We start from the raw sequence: 26,181 nt of genomic DNA on the forward strand, positions 1-26,181 counted from the left end.
ATCCCCTGTTGACCATACCCACCAAACAGGTCTGTAAAATAGGAAATTGTCAGTGAACACTCTCTTTAAATCCATGCATCAAAGAGTAACCCAGGAACAAAACTCCCACCCAAAAAGACAAACCCAGAGGCCAGTACCTAGGTCAATAATCACCCAAACAGAGATGGCTACACACCAGCATAGCAACATAGAGAGTAACAGCCAGGAACAATTGCAACCAAGAAATCCAAGCTATCCCATCACAGCAGGTCTGAGAAATTAAAGCATGCAACAGATAAAGTGCAAAAGAGGTTGTTTGGGGGAAGGGAGAGGAGTGAGAACCTGGGGAAGGGATAGAAATACACAAGAGGACCTGCAGACAGACACACAGACAGGGAGGAGAAAGAGAGCCATGAGGGGTGAGACGACAGAGAGTGTGCATGTGCAGAGAACAGAGACAGGGAACAAAAATAGAGAGCTGCTATAGCTGGTGGCTGATGTATATAAAGCACGCCTGACAACAGACACAGGGGATGGAGGCAGGAAATGACATAAGGAGTTGCTAAGTCCCTAAGAGCAGGACATGAGATTACCTGTACACTGACAACTACAGAGACAAGGTTCACCCACAGAACAGAAAAGAAAGACAGAATCTCAGGGATTCAAGACGAAGAGAAAAAATTGATATTTCAGTTAAAAAAATGTGGATTCTAAAAGTTTCATGGCAATAAACAACTGGGACTTCTGCAAAATATGTGAAGGCAAAAATTACAAACCATTGGAATAGAAGAATATCAGCTCAGAGGTCTATCATTTTTCAATAAAACCACAAAAAAAATTCTGAAATTATTAAAGTCCCTTTCCCAAATAATAATAAACTCACTAAACATGTGATGCAAAAAATATGAAAAAACTGCAACAGAACAAAAATTAACAAAACCTAAACAAAACAAAAACAAGTATAATGTATGAAATCAGACCTATTAGATTTTTACCTGTTTTCGTAATGTATACTAAAAGACAAAGGGGTTTGGACATGTGTGCTACAGACTCAAAGAAACCACCCTTGTTTTCACAAGCCAGCCTAACTAAGGTCCAAAGGATTTGGGCAATGATAGGGAAGTTATTCAGAGGTCACCCCCGATGGAGCAAGTGAGGAGCAACAGGAGAGACTTCACAGGTGCTCACATATGGCTTATACTTCCCATCCAGCCCCAGAGAGGACTCACCACCCCAGCTTCCACTGCTCAGCACCCTGCCCCTACCCTCTGTGAGCAGTAACCCTGTGCTCACCATGCCTGGAATTCAGAGCTTCCCTGAGGTCCTCTAACAGCACCCAACAGCAGAGCTCAGAGCAGGACACAGAGAACCATTCAAGCCTGCACAGATACAGTGAACTTGGGGAAAGGCACCTGGAAGATCCCGCCTCCTGACTGACTGACTGGCAGGTCTGCCTGGAGACCTTGAGTGGCCAGTGGGTCTCACCCCTCCTCAAGGTTAAAGCGTGCTTCTTGTCCAAGGCCAGACCTTTTCCAGATCTCAGGTGAGGTTTGCACTACATTAGCATTTGAGCCTGATCTCCAAGAGGATTCTCACCCCTCCCATCCCTGGGGGAGATCTCACCATTTATGTGGGGCATTGGGCTATGCACAGACAGGCAGGTCTCCAGTTGAGCTGAGGTCTGAACCCCAAAAGGGTGATAATTCACCTATGTGACAAGGAAGGCATTCATTCTCTCATGCTCAAGGAACTCTGGCCCCTCCCTAAGTTACAGCCCCACCCCTCTCCCACAGCCACCACAAGAGAAGCATAGCTAAAAGTTGGCAAGGTCCCAAGCTTCTGACCTTCAGGCTAAACTCCTCCCCAGTTACCTAGCAACAGTAAAGACCATAAAAAGGGCTGTGTTCCCTCTCCTCTCCTCTCCTCTCCTCTCCTCTCCTCTCCTCTCTCCTTTCTCTTTGTCTTCTCCCTCTTACTCTCTTTCTATCTAGCCTTTCCCCCTTCTAGCCTTCTAGGGGGCCTCTCTCTCTTCTACCTTCTCTCTTTCTCCCTGCCTTTCTATAATAAAGCTCTAAAACCATAGAATGTCTCTGCTCATCAAGGCCCACTGTGCTTGGGCGATGGGATAGGCTTTCTAATCTCCCCATTGAAGGCCTTCATGTGCTCCAGTCAAGATCAACTGTGCTCACTCTCACAGGTGTGGGAACCTCTCATCCCTCATCCCTCTCTCCCATAACCCCAGGGCTTTAGGAAAGTAGCCCCAGGCCTCCCTGGTTGGGCTGCCCCTTGTTCACACCCAAAGAGTGGGTCATAGGCTTGGATGCCCACCCAGGGCTGAGCAGAGAGTGTATGGTAGCTCTCCCACATCTGCCTATCCAGAGCATAGGTGGAACTCTGGCAGGGCGTGGGCCTTCCTCCCTTTCCTTTCTTCCCTTGGGCCCCCTTTTAGTTCCCAACACATTCCAGCTCAGGCTAGTCAGCTGCCTGCTCCTGCCCTCTGTGAGTGAAAGAAAGATGAAATTTCAAGACCTGTAAGTCATATAAAGAACTCAGAAATTGCTGGTTGTTTGTGAGCCTAGAGGCTGCCTGGGGCTGAGAATAAAGAAAAGCAAACCTGGGTATGCCCTGTAGTTAAAACATTCCTGGGAACAGCTTAACCTATAAGATAAAGAGGAATGTGAGGAGAAGCAGGGCTATCTTGTCTGGGTCAACACCACCTGGCCGGAACCTCCCCTCTATCTACTGCCCCTTGACGCCTGGTAAAGTCATACATCAACTGGTTGCTATGTGAACAAAGATAAACCCCCAGCCCACAGGAACAAAGTCCTGATGCCCTGTAATCTTTCTGTTAATGTTTGAATAAGCCAATAGAGTGTTACTATGCTGAATTCCACACCCCTAAGCCCCTTACCCCATAAAACCCCCTAGCTTTCGAGCCTCGTGGCCGACATCCATTATCTCCTGTGTGGGATACATGTCGGTCCGGAGCTCCGTAATTAAACGTCCTCATGTGTTCACATCAAGATGGTCGTCCGTTATTGATTCTTGGGTGCACGCCTAATTAGGAATTGAGTGAGGGTTTCACCACTAGGTTCTTTATGAGCAATGATCCTGCATTACCAGGACCTGACTTCAACCTTGCCTGAGCTTGCCTCACAGCACTTGCCTTCTTCTTCCTGAAATCCAGGGGAAGAGCTTGCATAGCCCATTACCCAAGATGCAGTGGGGTTATCAATCTGAGTGGGAGGGAGCTCAGGCAATGAACATTAAAGAGGGATTTTAGGAAACAAGAGTTTTGTTTGTGGCTCAGTGCTGGGCTCAGGGAGACTGCAGCTCCCTTTCACCAGATGATACCAAACAACCCTGGGAGGAAAGCCAGAAATGTAAGGGAAACACTGTTGAGCCCTCTTGTTAGCCAGCACATCTCCATCAGTGGCAAAGTAGAGAAAAGCCATAGTTGTATTAGGACAGGTTCTCTAGATAAACATATCTCAAATCAGAATGAATTTCTCTATGGATATAGAAAGGAAACTTAATGGAATATCTCTCTAATGTCTAATATAGAAAGGCTCTCGGCCAAGGGAACTTAGAAAAATCAAGGACGGGTTATCTCATGTTGCAGGATATTACAGATGATATTCAGTATGTACCAGAATTCTGAAGAAGTACTTTCCAATGCCAATTTTAAAAACCAAACAAGCAAATCACCTTTTCTAATATACAAAAATAGGGCAAGTATAAAAAATGAACGAACAACCCTGTTCATTGTCTTTTATGTATGTAGGATGCCAAAAGAATCTATTGCCTAGATTGAAGGTGGATTTGACCATCTCAAAAGATCAAGATTAAGAAATGGTTTCTCGCCGGGCGTGGTGGCGCACGCCTTTAATCCCAGCACTCGGGAGGCAGAGGCAGGCGGATTTCTGAGTTCGAGGCCAGCCTGGTCTACAAAGTGAGTTCCAGGACAGCCAGGGCTATACAGAGAAACCCTGTCTCGAAAAACCAAAAAAAAAAAAAAAAAAAGTAGAAAAGAAATGGTTTCTCACCTCAAAAGGTATAATGAACACATTTCCCTCGCAGTAAACAGGGTTAGACTTAAGGTTCGGCTATTAGAAGGCTACGGTTAGGATTAGGGTTCTTACTGTTAGGGTTGTTACAGGCAAGGCAATGGTCAGGAAGCTGGGGTGAGCTGGACTGGAAGGTTTATTATTTATTTGTTAATTTATTCTTTGACAATTTCATATGTGCACATAGTATATCTTGATTGTTTCTATCTCTCATTCCTCCCTCTACCTACATCATCTCCAACACTTCCACCTTCATGTCTTCATTGTGTCTTCTTTTTCCTCCTAGTTCCCCCATTTCTCCTCCCCCTCCATCCCCTCCATCCCCTCCTCCTCCTCTCTTCTTCTTCTTCTTCTCTTCCTCCTCCTCCTCTTCCTCCTCCTCCTCCTTCCTCTTCTCCTTCTCCTTCTTCATCACCATCACCATCGTTACTAAGGTCACTTAGTGCTGCCTGATGGAATATTACTCAATATCTGTTAGGCTGGATCTTTGCATATAAATGGAATGGCACTGCCCAGGGTGCAATGGTCACATTATATCCAGAAAGCAAGTGTTTTACCAAATTTGTCCCTTGATGCTCTTTGTACCCCCTCTTCTGCCATGTTCCTGTGGGTATTAGTTTTGGAGACTTTTTCTTTGATCTGAGAAGAATGGATCCTGATGATTAGGACAGCCCTAATTAGAAAGTCTGTCCCTAACAGTTACCTTAATTGGCATGGTTTAGCTTGTGCCACTCTAAGAAGCAGCAGCCACCACGCACAGATCTCCTGGCCTGGAAGACACACCCTGAGTCCGTTCACTATGAGACCTATGTACACAACCCAGATGGTTTTCTGGAACCCACAGCCCTAAGGGACCAGTTGTATTATTTGACAACTCACTCTGTGGCAGTGAAGGCCTCTCAGTAAACGCCTCTAGAGGCTACGGAGGCAGCTCAGTTGGTAGAATGTATGCCTGGCATTCTAGAGGCCCAGGGTTTGATCCCTGGCACCACATAAAACAAGCATGTGTTAACATGCTGTAATTGCAGCCTTCAAAGGTGGAGGCAGAGGCAGGAGGATCTGAAATCCAAGGTCATATTTGGTACATAGAGTTCAAGGCCACTCTGAGGCCCTGACTCAAAAGTAAAACAAGAAAAGAAAAGCCTCTAAAAAAGGGCCTCTAATGCTACTTGTCTCCCCAGGGGTTAGCACTTGATATCAATGGAGTTGTCAGTCTTGGCTCCTCTAAGTTGACAACAATGGAAGCTGGCCTGCACAGACTCAATGGACACCAGCTTGCACTAAGGAAACCCACCTCTGTACAGTGAAAGGAATTGAAGAACCAACCAGAGTGGTCAGAACTCCTGTTTTGTCAACTGCTGAAACCCAGAGTCACATGACTCCATTGTGCCTATATGACCTCTCTCAAAAAGGAATAATCTTAAATAAGCCCATTTAATGCTTTCTTACTTTACAATTACTTTTCTTTATTTTTTGAAATTGTAATATAATCTTATTATTTATATTCTCCAAACCAACACACATATCCCTGCTTGCTCTCTTTCAAATTCATAACCTCTCTTTTCATTTGTTATTTTATACATATATATATATGTATAAATATATATATATGTATAAATATATGTATAAATATAAATATATATATATATGTATATATATATTCCCTAGATATATAAACACAACCTGGACAATCTGTATAATATTATTTATATGTCTGGATTCGGTGCTGACAATTTGGTATTAGGCAACCAACTGGCAAAAGCACATTTTCTTAACATAGAATTAAAGCTCATAAAAATACTGGTTATAGCCAGGCGTGGTGGTGCATGCCTTTAATCCCAGCACTTGGGAGGTAGAGGCAGATGGATTTCTGAGTTCTAGGCCAGCCTGATCTACAGAGTGAGTTCCTGGTGACATCAAAGTTAGGCAATGCCCCACTCCCCTAGAGCTCTTCTAAACACCTCTACTATGTCACCAGGTAACAGTGGCTCAGCCTGTGACTGTTCTCAGCTAGACTCCTAAAACCAGTTCATGACACTGACGATAGTTATACAGTCTGGTTTATAGAGTTTGCAAAGAACTAGCCATCCAAAGTCAAATTCGAGACATCATCCCATCAAACCTGGAATCTTTAGCATGAATTTAAGAGGTTCATATACTACTTGGATGAGGGGGGAAATGGATGTGTGGACACATCATAGCATCTAACTGAAATCCAGCCTTTCTTCAACTGGGAATGAAAGCAACACATCCCAATTAGTGTTACTGTTACCCGGGCCTCAGATAAAAGGTGCCACAACCCTACATTGTAATTATTAGCAATGTCACACCATATTATTTACACTCATAGTACTCCACAACTGAAGTACCTATTCAACCCAATAATAAATCCTGGCATCACTTTTAAAAACTCACATGTCAGTAGGCATATCTCCTTTTAATGTTTTACAAACTGAATTCAGCATAATTGGTTCCATTTGAAATCTTTATTCTACATGTCAACCTCTTTCTGCAGGGTACCTGGAATAATACTCCCAGCACTCAGAGGGAAAGGGAGCACCAAAGGCCAGCCTGGGCTACATGGCAAGCTGACGGAAAGAACAAGAGAAGTACACAGTCCTTCTAAAAAGAGGTATGATGTCAAAGAGGTCCATGCACAGAATAGAAAAAGTTAAAACTCATATACAACCTGCGGGTCACTCTTCAGCAGGCCTGTCCTCTTTCACAGCCCAGGCACTTGACAGTGATACTACATGACAGGTACCTAAATATATATATGAAGACAAAGAGTCACCCAAATTCCTTTGGAAGAACAAGCACCATCATAAAGACACTGGCTTGGAAGCCGGACGTGGTGGTGCATGCCTTTAATCCCAGCACTCGGGAGGCAGAGGCAGGCGGACTTCTGAGTTCGAGGCCAGCCTGGTCTACAAAGTGAGTGCCAGGACAGCCAGGGCTACACAGAAAAACCCTATCTCGAAAAACCAAAAAAAAAAAAAAAAAGACACTGGCTTGTAGGCAGCCGATGCCTAAAAGATGGCGCTGGTTTCCAGTACACCGTGGCTGTAAACACCACCACTGCAAGGATGCTAGCCCGAATCTGGCCCCAACCCCTCCCAAGCAGGTGCATGCAAATTAAGGTGCTGGCAGACTGACCAATCCCAGGAGGACACAAAGCTTTTCCCTGTGCTGGGGTGTATATGAGGAGTCCTCCCTGGGTGCCCAGGGTTCCCGTACCATCAAGGTGTTCCTGCAATAAAGCTGTTGAGAAGAATCCAACCGTGCTAAGTTTTCCTTGCCGGATGAGGTGGGCACAACAAATTGGTGGCTTGCACGGGGACCCGAGGATCTCGTGGATTCAGAACTCTTCAGCTGAGGAACAGCAGTACCAGTAAATCTCCCAAATTGATCCCTGGTTCAAAGGGGGGATATGTTTTTCTCACCCGTGGACCCAGTGTGGGGAGCTCTTATCCTTGTTGTTTCGTTTTTTGTAATTCCTGGCCTCTGCTTTTGTTTGATAGAAGCAGTTAAGGCAGGTCAGAAAATTCTTATGGAACAACAAGAAAGTATGTCAGAGGAAGATAGGAAACTCATAAGCAAAAGAAAGAAAAGGGGCGAAAAAGAGAGAGAAAAGGAGAAGGGAGAAAAGGCAAATTCAAAAGGAAAAGGAAATAATGAGAAAGAAAAGGAAATAGCAAAAATATATCCCTCACTAAAAGACTTAACAATAAGTTCAGCAAGTTCTGACTCCAGTGACTCAGAGCTTGATAAAGATGAGGAAGCTGACCTAGAAGAAGAGGCAGCTCGGTATGAGAGGGATAGGTATGATCCAGATTGGTCATACAAAACCAATCCTTTAAAAAAGGGGGGGGGGGGGTTGGCTGGCAAAAGAGTAAAATCGAAAGTGCCGAACACTCCATCTTTTAACCCTGAATATACAGGAAAAAAGGAATCCACAAAAGCTGGTAAACAAGGTACCTCATTTTGCCCAGAGGTTTGGAAGGAAGTTGGACTGACTTTCCCTGTCTTCTTAGGTGACCAGGGACGACGGTATCATGAGCCAATAGATTTTAAAACTATTAAGCAACTGGCTGAGTCAGTCTGTACCTATGGGGTGAGTGCAGCTTTTGTAGTTGCACAGGTCGAGGCGCTTGCTAGATATTGCCTCACCCCGGGGGACTGGAATAATATTACTTGGGCTTGTTTGTCGTCCGGACAGTATTTAGACTGGAAGTCCTTGTCCTATGAATATGCAAACAATCAGGCAGCAGCAAATTTAACCACAGGACAAGATCCTCAGAGACACTGGGATGCAGACATGCTTCTGGGTTTAGGACGTTTTGCTTTAGATCAAACAAATTATCCTGAAGCAGTCTATGCCCAAATAAATGAGGTAGCTACCAAAGCCTGGAAGGCATTGCCGAACAAAGGCACAGTCTCAGGCAGTCTTACAAAAAGCTTGCAGGGTCCCACAGAAACACTTTCAGATTTTGTAGCATGCTTCATTGAAGCAGCCGCTAGAATTTTTGGAGACCCAGTTACAGCTATGCCTTTGGTGAAGCAGCTAGTATATGAGCAATGTACTAAAGAATGCAGAGCAGCTATTACACCCTATAAACATAAAGGTTTAGAAGTATGGATGAAGGTTTGCAGAGAACTAGGGGGCCCGTTAACCAATGCAGGCCTAGTGGCAGCCGTAGTACAGTTGGGCAAGTTTAGCAATGATGCTTGTTATAAGTGTGGCCAAGATGCTCAGTCAGCTATTGGATGAATCACAGGGCCCCCAATGGAGGAACTAGAGAAAGTACCCAAGGAGCTAAAGGGATCTGCAACCCTATAGGTGGAACAACATTATGAACTAACCAGTACCCCAGAGCTCTTGACTCTAGCTGCATATGTATCGAAAGATGGCCTAGTCGGCCATCACTGGAAAGAGAGGCCCATTGGACTTGCAAACTTTATATGCCCCAGTACAGGGGAATGCCAGGGCCAAAAAGGAGGAGTGGGTGGGTAGGGGAGAGGGGGGGACTTTTGGGATAGCATTGGAAATGTAAATGAGGAAAATACTGTATTAGTCAGGGTTCTCTAGAGTCACAGAACTTATGGATAGTCTCTATATAGTAAAAGAATTTATTGATGACTTACAGTCGGCAGCCCAATTCCCAACAATGGTTCAGTCGCAGCTGTGAATGGAAGTCCAAGGATCTAGCAGTTACTCAGTCTCACACAGCAAGCAGGTGAAGGAGCAAGAGCTAGACTCCCTTCTTCCAATGTCCTTATATTGTCTCCAGCAGAAGGTGTAGCCCAGATTAAAGGTGTGTTCCACCACACCTTTAATCCCAGATGAAAGGTGTAGCCCAGATTAAATCTCCTTAAACTCGGAGATTTAATCTTCTGGAATCCATAGCCACTATGTCTCAAGATCTCCATACCAAGATCCAGATAAGGATCTCCAAGCCTCCAGATAAGGGTCACTGGTGAGCCTTCCAATTCTGGATTGTAGTTCATTCCAAATATAGTCAAGTTGACAACCAAGAATAGCCACTACAATCCACCCCTTGTCAACTTGACACAAATAATATCCCATGTTTACATGAAACAATAACAAGGTTGTGAATACGCCTAACATGATATAACTATCCCTCGTACAATCGCAAACGCATTTGTAAATTTACAATGGGGCATTCATATTACTTTATAATCCTCGTTTCTGCAACTGGTTACGTGGCCTTAATTGGTATTTATAACTACCTTCCTCTACTACCCATTCTGTATTTCCTTCACCTTCGGCCAGCACCTCAGCAGGTCTTGGCTCTTTTCCTGGAGGATTGACCCATACCTTCATTCCTGATGGGTCTGCGTCCTTTGTCATCCTGCTTGGATTAGGCTGTTGTAGTTTCCCATTGACTTTAATCACAGGACATGGTAGTACGAGGAGACGCCCTAAGGGATCTCCTACACTCCAGACATAATCTTGCTTACCTCCATTGTGAAGAGGTAATCCAATTTCCCCATGGTAATCTGGATCTATCACTCCTCCTAACACAGTTATTCCTTTTTTAGCCTGTTGGTTTAAGGGCATTAGAAGCCCAAAATGACCAGGGGGAAGTCTGAGCTTCCAATTCAATGGAATGTTTGTTGTAGCTCCTGGTAGGAGCACTCCCCTCTCTGGAGCCAAAACTTCTAGGCCAGCAGAACCTAGAGTTATGGGGACAGGAAGCAAAAATTTTCCTAGAGGGTCACTAGGAGTGATAGTAAGTGGAACTATTCCCTTTTCCACCCCTTGATTCCTGGACCCATGAATCCTGGCTATGGGTGAAACTGTACCATATATCGAGCGCTGATTCAAAGCATATACTGCCTTCTGAAGAACTCGACCCCAGCCTTCCAAGCTGTTACCACCTAATTGGCGCTGTAACTGCGTCTTCAAAAGGCCATTCCATCTTTCTATCAGGCCAGCTGCTTCAGGATGATGGGGAATGTGGTAAGACCAGTGAATTCCATGATCGTGGGCCCACTGTCTTACTTCTCTGGCTGTGAAATGAGTTCCTTGGTCAGAAGCAATACTGTGTGGAATACCATGACGATAGATAAGGCATTCTGTCAGTCCGTGAATGGTGGTTTTAGCAGAGGCATTATGTGCAGGAAAGGCAAATCCATAACCAGAATAAGTATCTACTCCAGTAAGAACAAAACGCTGTCCTTTCCATGAAGGAAGTGGTCCAATGTAGTCAACCTGCCACCAGGTTGCTGGCTGGTCACCTCGAGGAATGGTGCCATATCTGGGGCTCAGTGTTGGTTTCTGCTGTTGGCAGATCTGGCAATCAGCAGCAGCTGTAGCCAGGTCAGCCTTGGTGAGTGGAAGCCCGTGTTGCTGAGCCCAAGCATAACCTCCATCTCGACCACCATGGCCACTTTGTTCATGTGCCCATTGAGCAATGACAGGGATGGCTGGGGAGAGAGGCTGACTGTCCACAGAACGGGTCATCTTATCCACTTGATTATTGAACTCCTCCTCGGCTGAAGTCACCTTTTGGTGAGCATTTACATGGGACACAAATATCTTCACATCCTTTGCCCATTTGGAGAGATCTATCCACATACTTCTTCCCCAGATGTCTTTTTCACCAATTTTCCAATTGTGATCTTTCCAAGTCCCTGACCATCCAGCCAATCCATTGGCTACAGCCCATGAGTCAGTGAATAATCGTACATCTGGCCATTTCTTCTTGCAAACAAACTGTAATACCATGTGTACTGCCCGAAGTTCTGCCCACTGTGAAGATTTCCCTTCACCTGTGTCTTTCAGAGTTGTCCCAGAAAGGGGTTGTAATGCTGCAGCTGTCCACTTCTGGGTGGTGCCTGCATAACGTGCAGAGCCATCAGTAAACCAGGCCCTAGTCTTTTCCAGTAGGCCATCTTTTGATAAACACCTCAGCCAACCATTCAAACAAACTTTTGACACCTTTTTTAACCATGCGAGCTTCCGTATTAAACCTAGAATCTCTACTCAGAGGGCCCATATCAATAAACTCAGCCTGCTCTAGTTTTATGTTCCTTCCACCCTTATCCCACACCCTTAAAATCCATTCCCACACATATTCACCATGTTGCTGTTTGAATGAATTAGCAAACTCATTAAGTTCCTTAGTAGTGTAGCGAATTTCCTCATGGACTACACTTTCTACCTCCCCTCTAGGAGCCTGTTTTGCTTTGAGTCTGGTTACAGGTCTAGAAGAAACTATTGGTGGGCCTTGAGAAACATCAATAGTGAAAGTCATTGCTGGTTTATCAGACTCTGCAAAATTAATTTCCTCATGTGGGGAAGGCATTATTTCAAGGGGTGGGGCTGAGGGTACTACTTCCTCAGGTGGGGCAAACCCTTGAGAATCTGAAGATTCAAAATTCTCAGCTTCAACATGGTCTTCCCACACATCCCCGTCCCAAGTTATAGGATCCCATTCTTTGCCAATTAGTGCCCTTACTTTAACTGTCGACACATTCTGAGGCTGAGACTTAAATTTTCGCTGTAGTTCAGCCAACCTTACAATGAGGGTTTCAGTTTGATTTTCTGCAACTTGAGCTCTATTGCTGCAAGAGAGAAGATTCTCTTCAAGGACACACTTAGCAACTTTTAGATCGTTTACTTGTGTCTGGAGCCTTTCGATTTTATCACACAACTCCTTCCTTTCATTCATCATTTTTTCCCCAGATACTAAGAGCAGCCAGCCAGTAAAATCATTTTCTGATTTTTTCCCCATCTTGTAGAAAGCTTTGTGCACTGAATCACCTAATTCATTAAGAAAATCAAGGGCATTAGCTTCTTTAAGTTTGAAATATAGTTTCAACCATGGGTCTTCAAAATTCTCTGAGCTCCCAGGAGGGAGAGAATCTGGAGAGGTTTCAGTAGTTGAAAGTGCTGGTGACTCAACAAGCCAATTCCAGTATTTTAAAAGATTCATCCTTGTACTTCTGTTACTCTAGAACCACTCCTGGTACCAAATTCTGTATTAGTCAGGGTTCTCTAGAGTCACAGAACTTATGGATAGTCTCTATATAGTAAAAGAATTTATTGATGACTTACAGTCGGCAGCCCAATTCCCAACAATGGTTCAGTCGCAGCTGTGAATGGAAGTCCAAGGATCTAGCAGTTACTCAGTCTCACACAGCAAGCAGGCGAAGGAGCAAGAGCTAGACTCCCTTCTTCCAATGTCCTTATATTGTCTCCAGCAGAAGGTGTAGCCCAGATTAAAGGTGTGTTCCACCACACCTTTAATCCCAGATGAAAGGTGTAGCCCAGATTAAATCTCCTTAAACTCGGAGATTTAATCTTCTGGAATCCATAGCCACTATGTCTCAAGATCTCCATACCAAGATCCAGATAAGGATCTCCAAGCCTCCAGATAAGGGTCACTGGTGAGCCTTCCAATTCTGGATTGTAGTTCATTCCAAATATAGTCAAGTTGACAACCAAGAATAGCCACTACAAATACCTAATTTAAAAAAAACGATAAGATTTACTGAATAATTGCAAAAGCCAGTATTGTAATTATTTGTTGATATCATTAAATATCATATGCTATACATAAAAAAAAAAAAAAAGTGTGGCCAAAGAGTACATTTCAGAAGAAACTGCCCTGAAAATGAAAAACGGGCCGCATTAGATAAACCTCGACAGCCAGGCTTATGCCATAAATGTAGGAAGGGAAAACATTGGGCTAATGAATGCAGATCTACAAAGGATATAGAAGGCCAACCATTACAAGCAGGATATGGTGGCACCAGGCCAACAAACGCACAACGGGGCCCACGTCCCCAGGGCCCTCAAATATATGGGGCTCTTCAGAAAGACCAGACAAAACCTTGGCCATCTCTCCATCATCCGAGAGACCACGGAGAGCCACTACTGGCTCCGCAGGATTGGACCTCCACTCCACCACCAGACTCGTATTAACCCCACAGATGGGGGTACAGCCCATAGATACAGATTTTAAAGGCCCCCTTCCCAAAGATACTGTAGAACTATTGCTTGGCCGCTCATCTTCTGCTTTAAAAGGATTACAAATTACCCCTGGAGTGATTGATCCAGATTATACGGGGGTTGTAAAAATCTTAGTGGCCTCCCCCAGTGGCATTTCAGCTATCTGCCCAGGAGATAGAATTGCTCAATTATTACTGTTGCCAAGTTTGCATAAATATTTTCCAGCAAATAATAAAATAAGAGGAGAGAGTGGACTAGGTTCTACAGGTTCTCGGTTCACTTTCTTATCAATGGAATTAGGAGATCGTCCCATGTTAACTTTGGAGGTTGAAGGACGATCCTTTCTGGGGTTGTTAGACACAGGTGCAGATCACAGCATCATCTCCACTCATGATTGGCTGCCAAAATGGCCTTCACAAACTTCATCTCAAAGCCTCCATGGTCTAGGTTATGAGACTTCTCCCCTTATAAGTGCTAAGGAATTGACTTGGAAAAATAAAGAAGGTAAGTCAGGGAAAACTTTTCCTTATATTGTGGATATTCCTGTGACCCTATGGGGTAGGGATGTCTTAACCAAAATGGATCTTAGACTAACTAATGAGTATTCCCCACAAGCCTGAGAAATTACGTCTAGTATGGGCTACACTCCAGGAAAAGGGTTAGGAAAGTCATTACAAGGCATGACTATGCCAGTGCCTGCAAAGTTCAAACAAGATAAAAAGGGATTGGGTTTTTCCTAGGGGCCGTTGAGGGTGGTATACCCATTACTTGGAAACAGAGGAGCCTGTATGGGTTCCTCAATGGCCTCTTTCCTCTGAAAAATTAGTAGCTGCCAGAGAATTAGTAGAGGAACAATTGAAATTAGGACATATTAAACCTTCCCAGTCACCTTGGAATACACCCATATTTGTGATTAAGAAAAAATCAGGCAAATGGAGGCTCCTGCATGATCTTCGAGCCATTAATAATCAAATGCAGATTATGGGCCCCATACAAGAGGGGTCTGCCCCTACTTTCTAGTTTGCCCAAAGAGTGGCCTATTATAATCATTGATATTAAGGATTGTTTTTTCTCTATTCCCCTTGCATTGTGTGATAGCGAGCGCTTTGCCTTTACTCTTCCTTCTGTGAATAATGAAGAGCCTGATAAACGGTGTCAGTGGATAGTTTTACCTCAAGGGATGGCAAACAGTCCTACTATGTGTCAACTTTTTGTAGGAGAAGCCCTACAACCTGTCCATAATGCATTCCCAAAATTAAAGATAGTACATTATATAGATGATGTCCTTCTTGCCTCAAAGAATAAAGAAAGTTTAGATGAAGCCTATATTAAGCTAGTAAAAGAATTAGAAATGAAACAATTATTTATAGCTCCTGATAAAGTTCAAATGGGAAATTTAGGAGAGTTCTTGGGTGCTCGAATTACTCCACATTTTATTACACCTCAAAAGATAGAATTAGGTAAAGATCATTTCAAAACATTGAATGATTTCCAGAAGTTGTTGGGAGATATAAATTGGATTCGTCCATATATGAGGCTATCAAATTTTGAATTAATCCCTTTTTAATATATTGAAGGGCAATCCACAGCTTTCATCACCTCGTGCTCTCACCCCTGAGGCCCGAGTAGCATTAGAAAAGGTAGAAAGGTGTTTAGGAAAGGCCAAGCTGTATAGATGGAAAGAAGGAGAGGACATCCTCCTATGTGTTTTGAAGACATTCCATCAACCAACAGGAGTTTTGTGGCAGTCAGGTCCTCTCTTGTGGATTTATCCTCATGTGTCTCCCAATAATACCCTTGAATATTATTCCATTGCTGTAGCTCAATTAGCAATTTTGAGCATTAAATCGTGTATTCAACATTTTGGAGCACCCCCTCAGAAAATCATTACACCTTATAATGCTAATCAAATACAGATCCTAAGTTCTTTGATAGATGATTGGGCCCTATTGTGCTGTAGTTTTGATGGGGAATTAGATAATCATTATCCCAAAGATCCTTTGCTACAATTTTTTAGTGAACATCCCGTGATTTTCCCCAAAGTCACAGCATCTAAACACATATCGGGTGCATTGGATATTTATACAAATGGTTCTAAAACAGGTGTTGGTGCCTATGTAGTTCATTCTCAAAAACACGTACTTTTTCAATACAATCCTGGCACCCCACAACTTACTGAATGTAAAATTGTGTTGGAAGTATTCAAAGCTTTTAAGGAATTATTTAATCTAGTCTCTGATTCGGCTTATGTAGTAAATGTAGTGCGTGCATTAGAAATTGCAGGACCCACTAGACCCACCAGCCCTGTGTGCACCATCTTATTAGAGTTACAAAAATTGATTTGGAAAAGAACACATAAATTCTTTATTCAACATATTCGAGCTCACTCTACCTTGCCAGGCCCTATGGCTGAAAGAAATGCCTTAGTGGACGCTAGCACTCGCATGGAATTTATTTTTCACACCACCCCATTGGAGCTTGCAAAAGATTTTCATCAATTGTATAATGTTCCTGCTGCCACACTTCAGCAGAAATTTGATATCTCTTGAGCCTCAGCACGAAATGTGGTGTTACAATGCCCACAGTGTGTGCAATTTCACCACCCTCCTCATATTGGTATTAACCCTTGCGGATTGATTCCTTTAAAACTGTGGCAAATGGATGTTACTCATGTCTCAGCATTTGGAAGATTAAAATATGTTCATGTTTCAATTGACACCTGTTCAGGTGTCATTTTTGCCTCCCCCATGTTCAGTGAGAAATCCCGCAATGTGATTGGCCATTGCCTAGAAGCCTGGGCAGCTTGGGGAAAGCCAGATAGTTTAAAAACTGATTATGGCCCCGCATATACATCAAAATCATTCCAAACCTTTTGCAAAATAATGCAGGTTAGTCACTCTACTGGCCTTCCCTACAACCCACAGGGCCAAGGCATTGTGGAAAGAGCACATCAAACCTTAAAAGAACTCTTACAAAAACAAAAAGGGGGAATCGCCAATGGCCGGCCACCCAAAGAACAATTATCTTTAGCCCTTTTTACTTTAAATTTTTTAATTCTGGATGAACATGGTCGTTTGGCTGCAGATAGGCATGCCATGACCTCGCCTATCCTTAAACAGGATGTCAAATGGAAAGATGTCTTAACTGGAAAATGGTATGGACCAGATCCCATTATTGGAGATCCAGGGGAGCTGTTTGTGTTTTTCCACAGGGTCAAGAACACCCAATTTGGGTACCAGAGAGGCTGACGCGAAAAATTGCTCCCCCCGACAGAGATATAGATTGTAATAGTTCCGGAAGGACATGTTTTTTAGCAGAATGTTGGCAGGGTATACTGCTGTGGTTGTGAAACTTTGGGCCTATAGTAGATTTTGAAATATTTGCCACCTATGCTTATTGGTGTTACTCACTGAGTGGTCCAATTTGAGCCTCTTTTCCTCAAATCTTTGCTTCTGTTTGAGAATGAGTTCATTCACCAAGAAATTAGGATAGAGATGGTCAATATTGTCCACAACATAATTACACTTGGGACATCTATTATTGTCCTCCAAACTCTGATGAATGCACTTGTAGCAAAAGCTGAGGCCACATTTTGTCATGTATGCCTCCTCAGTCATATCAAAGCAGATGGGACTCTCTCTTATTTAATAGACTTAGTTCAAGAACAGATTGAAGAATTGTATAAAGTTGTACAAGCTAATTTCTCTCAGTCTCTTGAACAGAGTCGCCTCTTCTTGGAGTACCTTAAAGGAAATTGGTCGGCTAAAGCGGAGCAGTTGTCCAGAAAGCTGCTCCTCCAGATTGCCAAACTCAACAGCACTCGACTGACTTCACCTCCTGGATCACCAATGCCTTCTCATTCTTTAAGGAATGGGCGGGAATGTTGGCCTGGGGGACAGTGGTCCTCCTGGGTTGTGTCTTTTGTATCTGGCTATTGTGTCGACTCAAATGAGAGCACGCTCTCATTTGGCAGTGGTGTACAAGCATTGATGGCGATTAAAGATGGCGCATCTCCTGATGTTTAGCTGGCTCTTTAAAAAATTAAGAATTCGCCCTAGGTCGTCTGGCAGTTGTAATCACACAAATCCACAGTATCCAGTGACAGGCAACTTTCCTTATGCACAGACCAACCTAAGACACGGGGCCTGGAGGCGATAGGGTAACCCTATGACGGGTAAGGCTGTGACATGAAAGGATTGACCTAAGACAGGAGCCGTGGCCAATGGATAGACTTGCCCAGACCTAGTCCAGCATCATATTATTAAACAAAAAAGGGGTAGATGTAGGCAGCCAATGCCTAAAAGATGGCGCTGGTTTCCAGTACACCATGGCTGTAAACAACAACACTGCGCAGGCACTAGCCCGAATCTTGCACCAACCCCTCCTGAGCGGGTGCATGCAAATTAAGGTGCCAGCAGACTGACCAATCCCTGGAGGACACAAAGCTTTTCCCTGTGCTGGGGTGTATATAAGGAGTCCTCCCTGGGTTCCCAGGGTTCCCATACCATCGAGGCGTTCCTGCAATAAAGCTGTTGAGAAGAATCCAACCATGTTGCATTTTCCTTGCCGGACAAGGTGGGTGCAACACTGGCTCAGCATTCCAGTTTCAAGCAGTGATCTCTTTATCTGGCAGCATCACAGACACGCTAAAACCACACAGGCAGAAAAGCAGCAAGCCATCTACTTTGAAGCCCCAGTCAAGGAATCACATTAGGGAAACCTGTCTAAATGAGCTCATCTCATTTCAGTACAGAGAGAAGAATTTGAGGAGCTGGAAAGGAGAGCGTGAGCCAAGGAACAAGGATCACCAGTTAACATCTACCCAAAAGGACAGCAGCAGCAAAGGCCTCCTCAGCACCATCCATACCTTGTTCAGAGTCTGCAGTTAGACTGCTTTCAACTGGATGGTGGAGGTGCACGCCTTTAATACGAGCACTTGGGAGGCAGAGGCAGGGCAGATTTCTGGGTTCGAGGCCAGCCTGGTCTACAAAGTGAGTTCCAGGACAGCAGGGCTATACCGAGAAACCCTGTCTGGAAAAACAAACAAACAAACAAACAAACAAACAAACAAAAGACTGCTTGCAATACAAGTCCTCCAGCCAGCCAATCTTCACGGTAGACCTGGTCTCTACCACTAAAGCATGCTGGACAGTGCCACTTTTACCTTGGGGGATAATAGGAGACCCATGCATCAAGTATCAGGGAATGACCCCCAGTTCAAAGGACACTTCTGCACTGCCACCATTGCAGCACCCAAATGAACCCCTACTCCTTTGTTGGTCTCCCCACCTTTCTCCTAGGCCTAGGAACAAGCACTGAAATGTCTTTAAACTGTGAAGCAGTGACTGGAGAAATGGTTTATTGTAAGAGAACTTCCTGCTCTTCTGGAGGTTCCAAGTTTCATTCCCAGCACCCACAACCAAGCAATTCACAGCTGCCTACAACTCTGGCTACATAAGCTCTGAGGGCATCTGCACTCCAAGTATCACACACAGATACAAATCGATAAAAAGTAGATCCTAAAGAGGAAATCAGGCTATGGGAGTCTGAGCCCCAAACCCTCTAACAGTTTTGTGCCACTCCACAGCCAACGTGCAAATTCTCTCCCCAAGGTAAAGCCCAGTGCTATCTGGACCTAAGCCACTCCTCCACACAGGCCCCCCTGTCTCCCTCACCTCTGACCAGAGGCCTTCTGTCTGCCCTGATACTCACATCTCAGTCCTTTTCCAGGACTCCTCTATGCCTAGGTCTTTGCAAGCAAGCAGCCTCTACATTCCAGACTGCTCAAAGGTCACCTCTGCAGAGATGCCTGCCTTGACTTCAGTTTCCTCCCTTCCAAAACCACATCCTTTCCTCATGTTATGCATAACCTTGACTTATCACTTCCTGGCACACAACATGACATAATCACCTGTCTATCAGTGATTATCAACTAGGGAGGAGCCTTTTACAAATATAAAAGCTCCAGGCCTCACCCAAATTATATGAAATCAGAATTCAGGAGAGCAGAACCAAGTTCTTCCAGTCCACAGACACACCCTCGCCCACCCGTTAACTCTGAACACAGCAAGGACTCAGGGCAGCCTGCAACAGTACTTTCAAACCCTGGTGCACACACTGCTCCTGAGAGTGCTGTGAAAATGCAGACTCTATTTCCACAGCTCTGCCATGGAACCCGAGGCTCTGCAAGTTCCACACCACACTGACTTGTGCTGTCAGGTGAAGCATTTTGCAGTTGCAAGGACCTAAAACTGTGCTCATCAACAGGACTTCCTGCAAGTATGTAGAACAAAGTCCGAAATCTACATAATGCAACAGAGTGGCCACCAACCCATGTGGCCACCAAGCATCTGAGACAGAGTAATGTTAGCAAAGAGCTGACTTCGTTCTTAAGCTACAACACTGACCAAAAGCCAAAAGCACAGCAATGTATGTCCCCCACCATGAAAGGCCTCTGTACATTCTTGGCCTAAGCAGCCTTCTGCAGCCTGGATGGATATGAAAATTCCACCAAAGGCCTAGTTGATCACCAGCCCAAGAGTGGATAAAAATTTCCCTAAGGTAGGGACACAGATATGGAAGACTGGATTAAACCACCTTGGAACCTCTTACACGAGGCTTCCATTCAACGCCCTTTCATCCACATCCCTGATCAAATATAAGCAGTCCCAGTCTTCCTGTTCTCTATATCATCACCATAGATGCTCTGATCAACATGTAAGTGGTCCCAATCTTCCTGTTTTCTATATCATCACCATAGATGCTCTCGCAGACATGACCTCACGTCACTGATCTGCCTGGAGAATCAGTTTCTCACCATGGAACCACAGATTCTTTCAAAGAGAAGAGATGTCTAATCCCTTCACCTAACACACAGCAGCAGGTCCCAAATGAACCACAGCAAGAGCTGGGGTACACAAGGAATGGTATCATAGTAACTGCACTACTAATCATAAAAGATAAATTGAATTCAGCTGGAGGGAAACCAATTCCACCCTAACTGATTCACGACATTCCAGAGACACCAATTCAGATTTAGGGCAGCATAAAATGATAGCCTGTTAACCTACTCCCTTCCAAGGATACACTGGGAAAAAGGAGGCATCCTTCTGACCATAGATTCAAAATCTGTTAGCCTGGGATTCTGAAGGAGCTGGTTTACAAACAAGTAACAAAGGACTACAACTCAGAATCAAATGCAAGGCCAGTTCCCACTGGAACTGCTAGGCGGAGCCTGGTCCCATGAACAGCATCCCCTGGGAATCTGTACAGTCCAGATGTTCATTCTCCTTTTGCAGTTAGAACAGCAAAGCGATTTCCAAGGTAACCAAGGACAACCGAATAAGAGACTCATGGCCATGGAAGGAAAAAGTTAAATTTTAATACTTAAGAGTCAATATCAAATTTATTTTTAAAACTATATCAATGCCAAATAAGCAGGGTAGGAATGAATGGAGCTATGAAGAAGCCCTAACAAACAACAGGAGTGTCCCAAGAAAACACACAATGTTTCTCTGTTTTCAGAGTATTTTGAAGTAGCCAGAGGCTTAAATAAACTAAGATATAAAAATCAAAGCTGGGAAGGGGTGGGGGATGTCACAGCTCAGTTTTCAGATTTATGCCACAACTACTTCTTTTCTCCCTTATTTCCAAAGCACAAAGCTGACACCAGTTGCACTCTGCACTTTGCAGACTGTGCAAAGTAAGTCACCCAGAGAAAGTCATCAGGAAGTGAAAAGTTTCAAACCACCTACACTCTCAACCTTTTATGAAGACAATAAGTTCCTTAGAGAGAATGCATGGGGGCTGGGAAGGCAGCTTAGGGGGTCTGGTGCTTGCTGCACAAGCTTGTGAACCTGCATGGGGAATCCCAGGATTCAGGGGAAGCAGAGGCAGGCGGTGGGGAACTGATTCAGGAAAGCATCACAAGATCAGCCTCTGGCCTGGGACAACACAGTACCCTTCACACACACACAAACACACACACACACAGAGGCACACACAGGCACATCTATGGGGAGGGACAACAATTTCCATTTATATGCACACCTTCATCCATTCATCCATTTTCTCCTCCCCTGCTCCATTCTCATTCCAGGGTCTATATATTAACTACAGTGAAATCTGGTAAAGCAGCTACCATTTACTAAGTCTACTGGGTACTGTACCAGAACCTTCAGAAATAGACATGATTATCTAGATTGTGAACTGGACTGAAAACGGTAAAAGTGTGTGTGGGCAGGGAGGGTCTCATCCCAATTCATACGACTGGAAAGTGATGGAGCCTGACTTGGAGGTGGCTGATCTAGATATGGGCAGTTTTTTAGAATGCACCATCACTAAGCATTAGACAAAGTCATACAGTTTGTGAATGCAGTATCCAGCCAAGTTCAAACTCCACTTGCTGTGTCTATAACCTGAACTAATCTCTTACCCTCAAATTCCTTATCTGCACATCAGGGATAGATATTAAACACAACAGTTTGATACCTGTAATACAGGCCAGGCACTGGCTAACTACTGACATTCTAGCTACAGGTGTGCAAGCCAAGAAAGCCTATTTCAGTCAGAAAAATGACAACTAGACATATCCTCCATTGGGAGCAATCAGGTTTGCCAAAGTTAATGAGATAAGTTTACTAATTCCATAACTCATCTAAGTAGAAGACCAGGGACTAGTTTATTTAGTAGTATTTCTATGAAATTCATAACATTTTGTATGTCACAAAATCTACTCTAATGTCTCATTTCACCATAAAAAGACATGTGCTTAAAGTCCAAGTATTATGAACATGGTGTGTTATTTACTACACTAGAGAGAGAACAACATTTTGTATTGGAAGTGAACATTAAATAATGTAGGAGGAGAAAGAAAATATTATTTTAAGGAATCCACACTAAGTCCTTTTAGCCTTCAAATTAGTTCTTATACACTATTATCTTAGAGCAGATGCTGCCTTCACTTAAAATGAGATAAGTCTGCAAAGATTTCAGGTTTTCCCTGTTTTCAACCCAAATCCATTTTCTACTTAGGAGGCTGAGTGAAGCCAGCCTGCAATTTAACAGAATGAACTAATCCAGTCTCTCTTTAATCTACCCAGTAACTGAGCTCTTGGGTAATCTCCTGCACTGCATGGAAAAGCAGCTTTGGGTTCATCCACTATAAACTAAAATTAATCAGAGAGAGGCCATGCCAACTTTAATTGCAAGTTGTATTTTCCTGGCTTTCCAACATCTGCCAGTATTAGTGATACCTAACTGATTCAATACAATGAGAGAAGCGTCCTAACTTTATAAACATGAGCTTTCTTTTAAGGACATCACACACAAGTGTCCTTTCCACAGAGGGAATCCTACCTTTTTTGATGTAATCATTTTCATAAGCATTAATGATGTATTTTCAAAACACTGTGACTATCTTCCTAGTGCTTTTCAAGGCCCTCATGGGGGAGGGGCTCTCATCCCCCTCATCCCCCACCTGCCTCATTAAAGGCATCAGTGGCACCTAAAGACCAGGCTGACAAAAGTGGACAAAAGCAATCTGCTCTCACTGAACTCGCTGCAAAACATTTACAAGCAGATCTTTGGGAAGAGAGGTGAGAGAAAAGAAAGGGGGGGGTGTGAATGAAGGAGAAGAACGGATACCCTAGCTCACTTCCAAGAGCAGGATGCTGAACCTAGTATTTTTCATTGAGTCTAGTCCTGACTGTGTAGGTCTACAATGACAAATATTTTACATGAACGAAAAATGGTCTATTTTTTTTTTCAGGCGAAGCCTAATAGCAAATGCTTTTTTCAAGCAAGGGGAAAGGATGTAATGACATAGCTTAATTTGAAAGCTCTCTGAACACCAACCTCTGGCACAAGTATTTTAAAATATCTACCCCATCTTAAAATTCTGAGCAAAGGAAATGTAGTCAATGGTTCACTATTGCTACACATGTGTGTCTCGTTCTCCAGCTACCTACTGTGAGTCCGGCTGGACGCACAAAGCCTACAGAGCCGAAAACAGGAAACTCTAAATTCTGTTGGGGAGGTAAAGAGAATGATGTAAGTGAGGCTATCCCAAGCCAAAGCCAGCCTCAGTCCTTGCATGAACTCACACAGCCTCTTCCAAGCCTGCTTCAGTTTTCAACTCAAGCTGTTTCCTTCTCCCACTCCCTCTACACCAGGATCTGGAGAGCTCGCTGCTTAGCCACTCAATAGGATGACTATGCACCTTGCAAAGGAGCTGACCATACTGTCAACAGGCACCACACAGGTAGCCCAGAAATGGCTACCAAAGACCTTTTGGACCTCAAAGCGCTGGTTCTCAGAGACATCCCTCGACAGCGCTGCTCTGCGGCACTTAGTGGGAACTGCCAGGCCTCCCAAGATGGGATGGGCACCCATGAATAAGTAGCTTGCAGTCCCCTGGATCTGCTGTGAATGTTGGCTCAGAATGCAGAGCTGCCCCCGCCGGGCTACTTCCGGAACAAGTTGGAGAGGTCCCCGCAGGGAGACCCATCACTCCGGGGCCGCAGAGCTCGCAGGGGTCCCCGGCTCGCAGCCGCCACGGACTCTGCAGCCGAAGTTGACCTCTCCGAGGATGGGAGCAAAGGACCTGAAACTCTGCGAGGGAAATGGGAACAGACAGGAGCGTTCCCAAAAAAGACCCAAGGTGGCCAAGCAGCCTCTCCCTAGAGCAGGGAACAAAGGGCTTCTGTGTCGGGCACTGCTGGCCCGGCTGCATCCGGCTTTGGGGGACCAGAAACTTTTCCCGGGTGTGGACGCAGGCGGAGGGCACTGGGTATCGGTCACCAGGCGCGGAAGCCTACCGGGTGCCCAGGGCGCAGCGGGATCCCCGCGACCCTAGCCTCCCGCTTGGCGCGGGCTACGCTACCGCTCACCTCCTCGATGGCCGCCACGGTGTTCCGGCACTGGGCGGTGCGCGTGGTGAAGCTAGAGGCCGTGGGCGCCTTGTAGTCCTCATGGGTCTCGGCCACGAATTCCGACACAGAGATCTGGTCCGGCATCGCCGCGGCGCTGGGGCGCGGACTGCCGCCGCCTCGGTCGCCCAGGGCGCGGGCTCCGATCCCCGGGACTCGGACAAAGTGAAGCGCGGGCGCGGAAGTCGCCGCAGGGCGCGGGAGCCACCGTGGGACGCCCGGTGGGAGCAGTGGCGCGCGCAGCCCGCAGCTCTACCCGCTGTGCTCCGGGAGCCGCCGCCGCCGCGGCCTCTACGATCGAGCCCTGACGCGCGCGCGCACAGCCGGCGGGAACTGCGGGCCACCAAACCGCTGACCCGCACGCCTCCCGCGGAGAGTGGTGGGCCGGGCTGGGGAGGGGGCGGTGGCCGAGCGGGCGGGGCGGGGCAAAGGCCTGGCTGCCACTGCGCTGCCCGGAATCAGGGGCCACAGGAAGGAGGGTGATGTGTGCTCCAGGCCTGTCAGCGGCTGAGGGCCGCCACATTGTGTCTGCCTTCAGGACGTGATGTGGTTTGAGGGCTGGTCCTCTCCCGGGCTATGGTGCCCGGCTCCCACCCTGCACTCTCCATGACCTCTAGCAACATTACCCAGAGGGCATGGAGTGGAACCGGGGATACTGGCTTCCCGGCTGGAGGGGAGCCCACCCTTTTGCTCCCCAATCCCACCCTTGGGCTCAGAACCCCCTGAATTCCCCACCAGAACCTCAGGGAAGGGCCAGTGAGACAGTGTGGTAGCTCGCCGCCTACAGGACAGTGAAATCCTCCAGGGCACTTTAGCCGGACAAGATGTAGGGACAGCTTGGGATACAATGATAGGGATCATGTTCTGTGTGTGAGCCTTCTCACAGCCTTAAGAAGCCAGGGATAAAGGCAGGTATTTTGCATAGGGAGTTGACCATGGTACAAGCCGAATGGGAATTCAAACCCATGACCTTCGACTTGGAAGAATACTCCAACCCCTAGTAAGCATCGTGTTCCCTAAGCTTGTACAATTAGGGACACTCCCAGTTACCTGAAGACAGTTTTAGGGTGGTAGGGCAGGCTTCACCCTGAGAACATCATAGAATGCACTTATGTGCTGTGGGAAGTGGGGGATACCCAAGAGAACCAGAGGTAGAGCATGGGGGGAGGGGTGAGGTATTGTACCTGATGGGTCTCAGAGAGTACTCCAACCCACAGCTGACTGATCACAGACACAACTGGGCCAATAAATCATCTGAATTAGGACATTTTCGTCTATATCTCATTCAGAAATTCTCAGCTGTATTTTAAAAACCCAGAGGTTCTGAAGACCCTAGTCAAAAATCACACCCTCTATCTCCCTAGGCAAGAGGCATGGTTACTGGTACTGACAACAATACAGCCTAGAGAAACTTTACAAAAACCTTTTGTGGGTCTGAAAAGGAGAGAATGTGAGGGACATTGTAAACCCAACACGGGAAATAAAAGTGGTCTCCTGCTGCCATAGGACAGTAGACCAGTCAATCTTTTTAAGGCTCCCATGTACAAATCTGCTGTATGAGGTGGCAGCTGGGGTCAGACATTATGTATGGCTTCTGGTATTTTACCAGCACTGCATGTGAATAAGTTCAGCCTTCAAAAATAACTGTGCCACTGGGTAGCTTTTATTCCTGTGCAAGGGAATAAATTGCAATCCCAAAACTCTGCAACTCTCTGCCACTTTCCAC

At 45.3% G+C, this 26,181-nt stretch overlaps 1 protein-coding gene across 1 annotated transcript in view; it reads right to left on the minus strand.

Annotated features, from left to right (window-relative positions):
* Nucleotides 1-24,542, minus strand: part of LOC147001206 (zinc finger protein 124-like) — a 60,590-nt gene extending 36,048 nt beyond the window's left edge. The window contains exon 1 of the mRNA XM_085830125.1: nucleotides 24,417-24,542. Coding sequence (XP_085686251.1) covers nucleotides 24,417-24,542 — 126 coding nt within the window. The remainder of the gene's footprint in view (nucleotides 1-24,416) is intronic.
* Between the last annotated feature and the right edge of the window lie 1,639 nt (nucleotides 24,543-26,181).

The sequence above is a fragment of the Mus caroli genome, unplaced genomic scaffold (assembly GCF_978045245.1).
Source record: "Mus caroli unplaced genomic scaffold, Mus_caroli_1 scaffold_14, whole genome shotgun sequence".
Taxonomy (NCBI): Eukaryota; Metazoa; Chordata; class Mammalia; order Rodentia; family Muridae; genus Mus; species Mus caroli.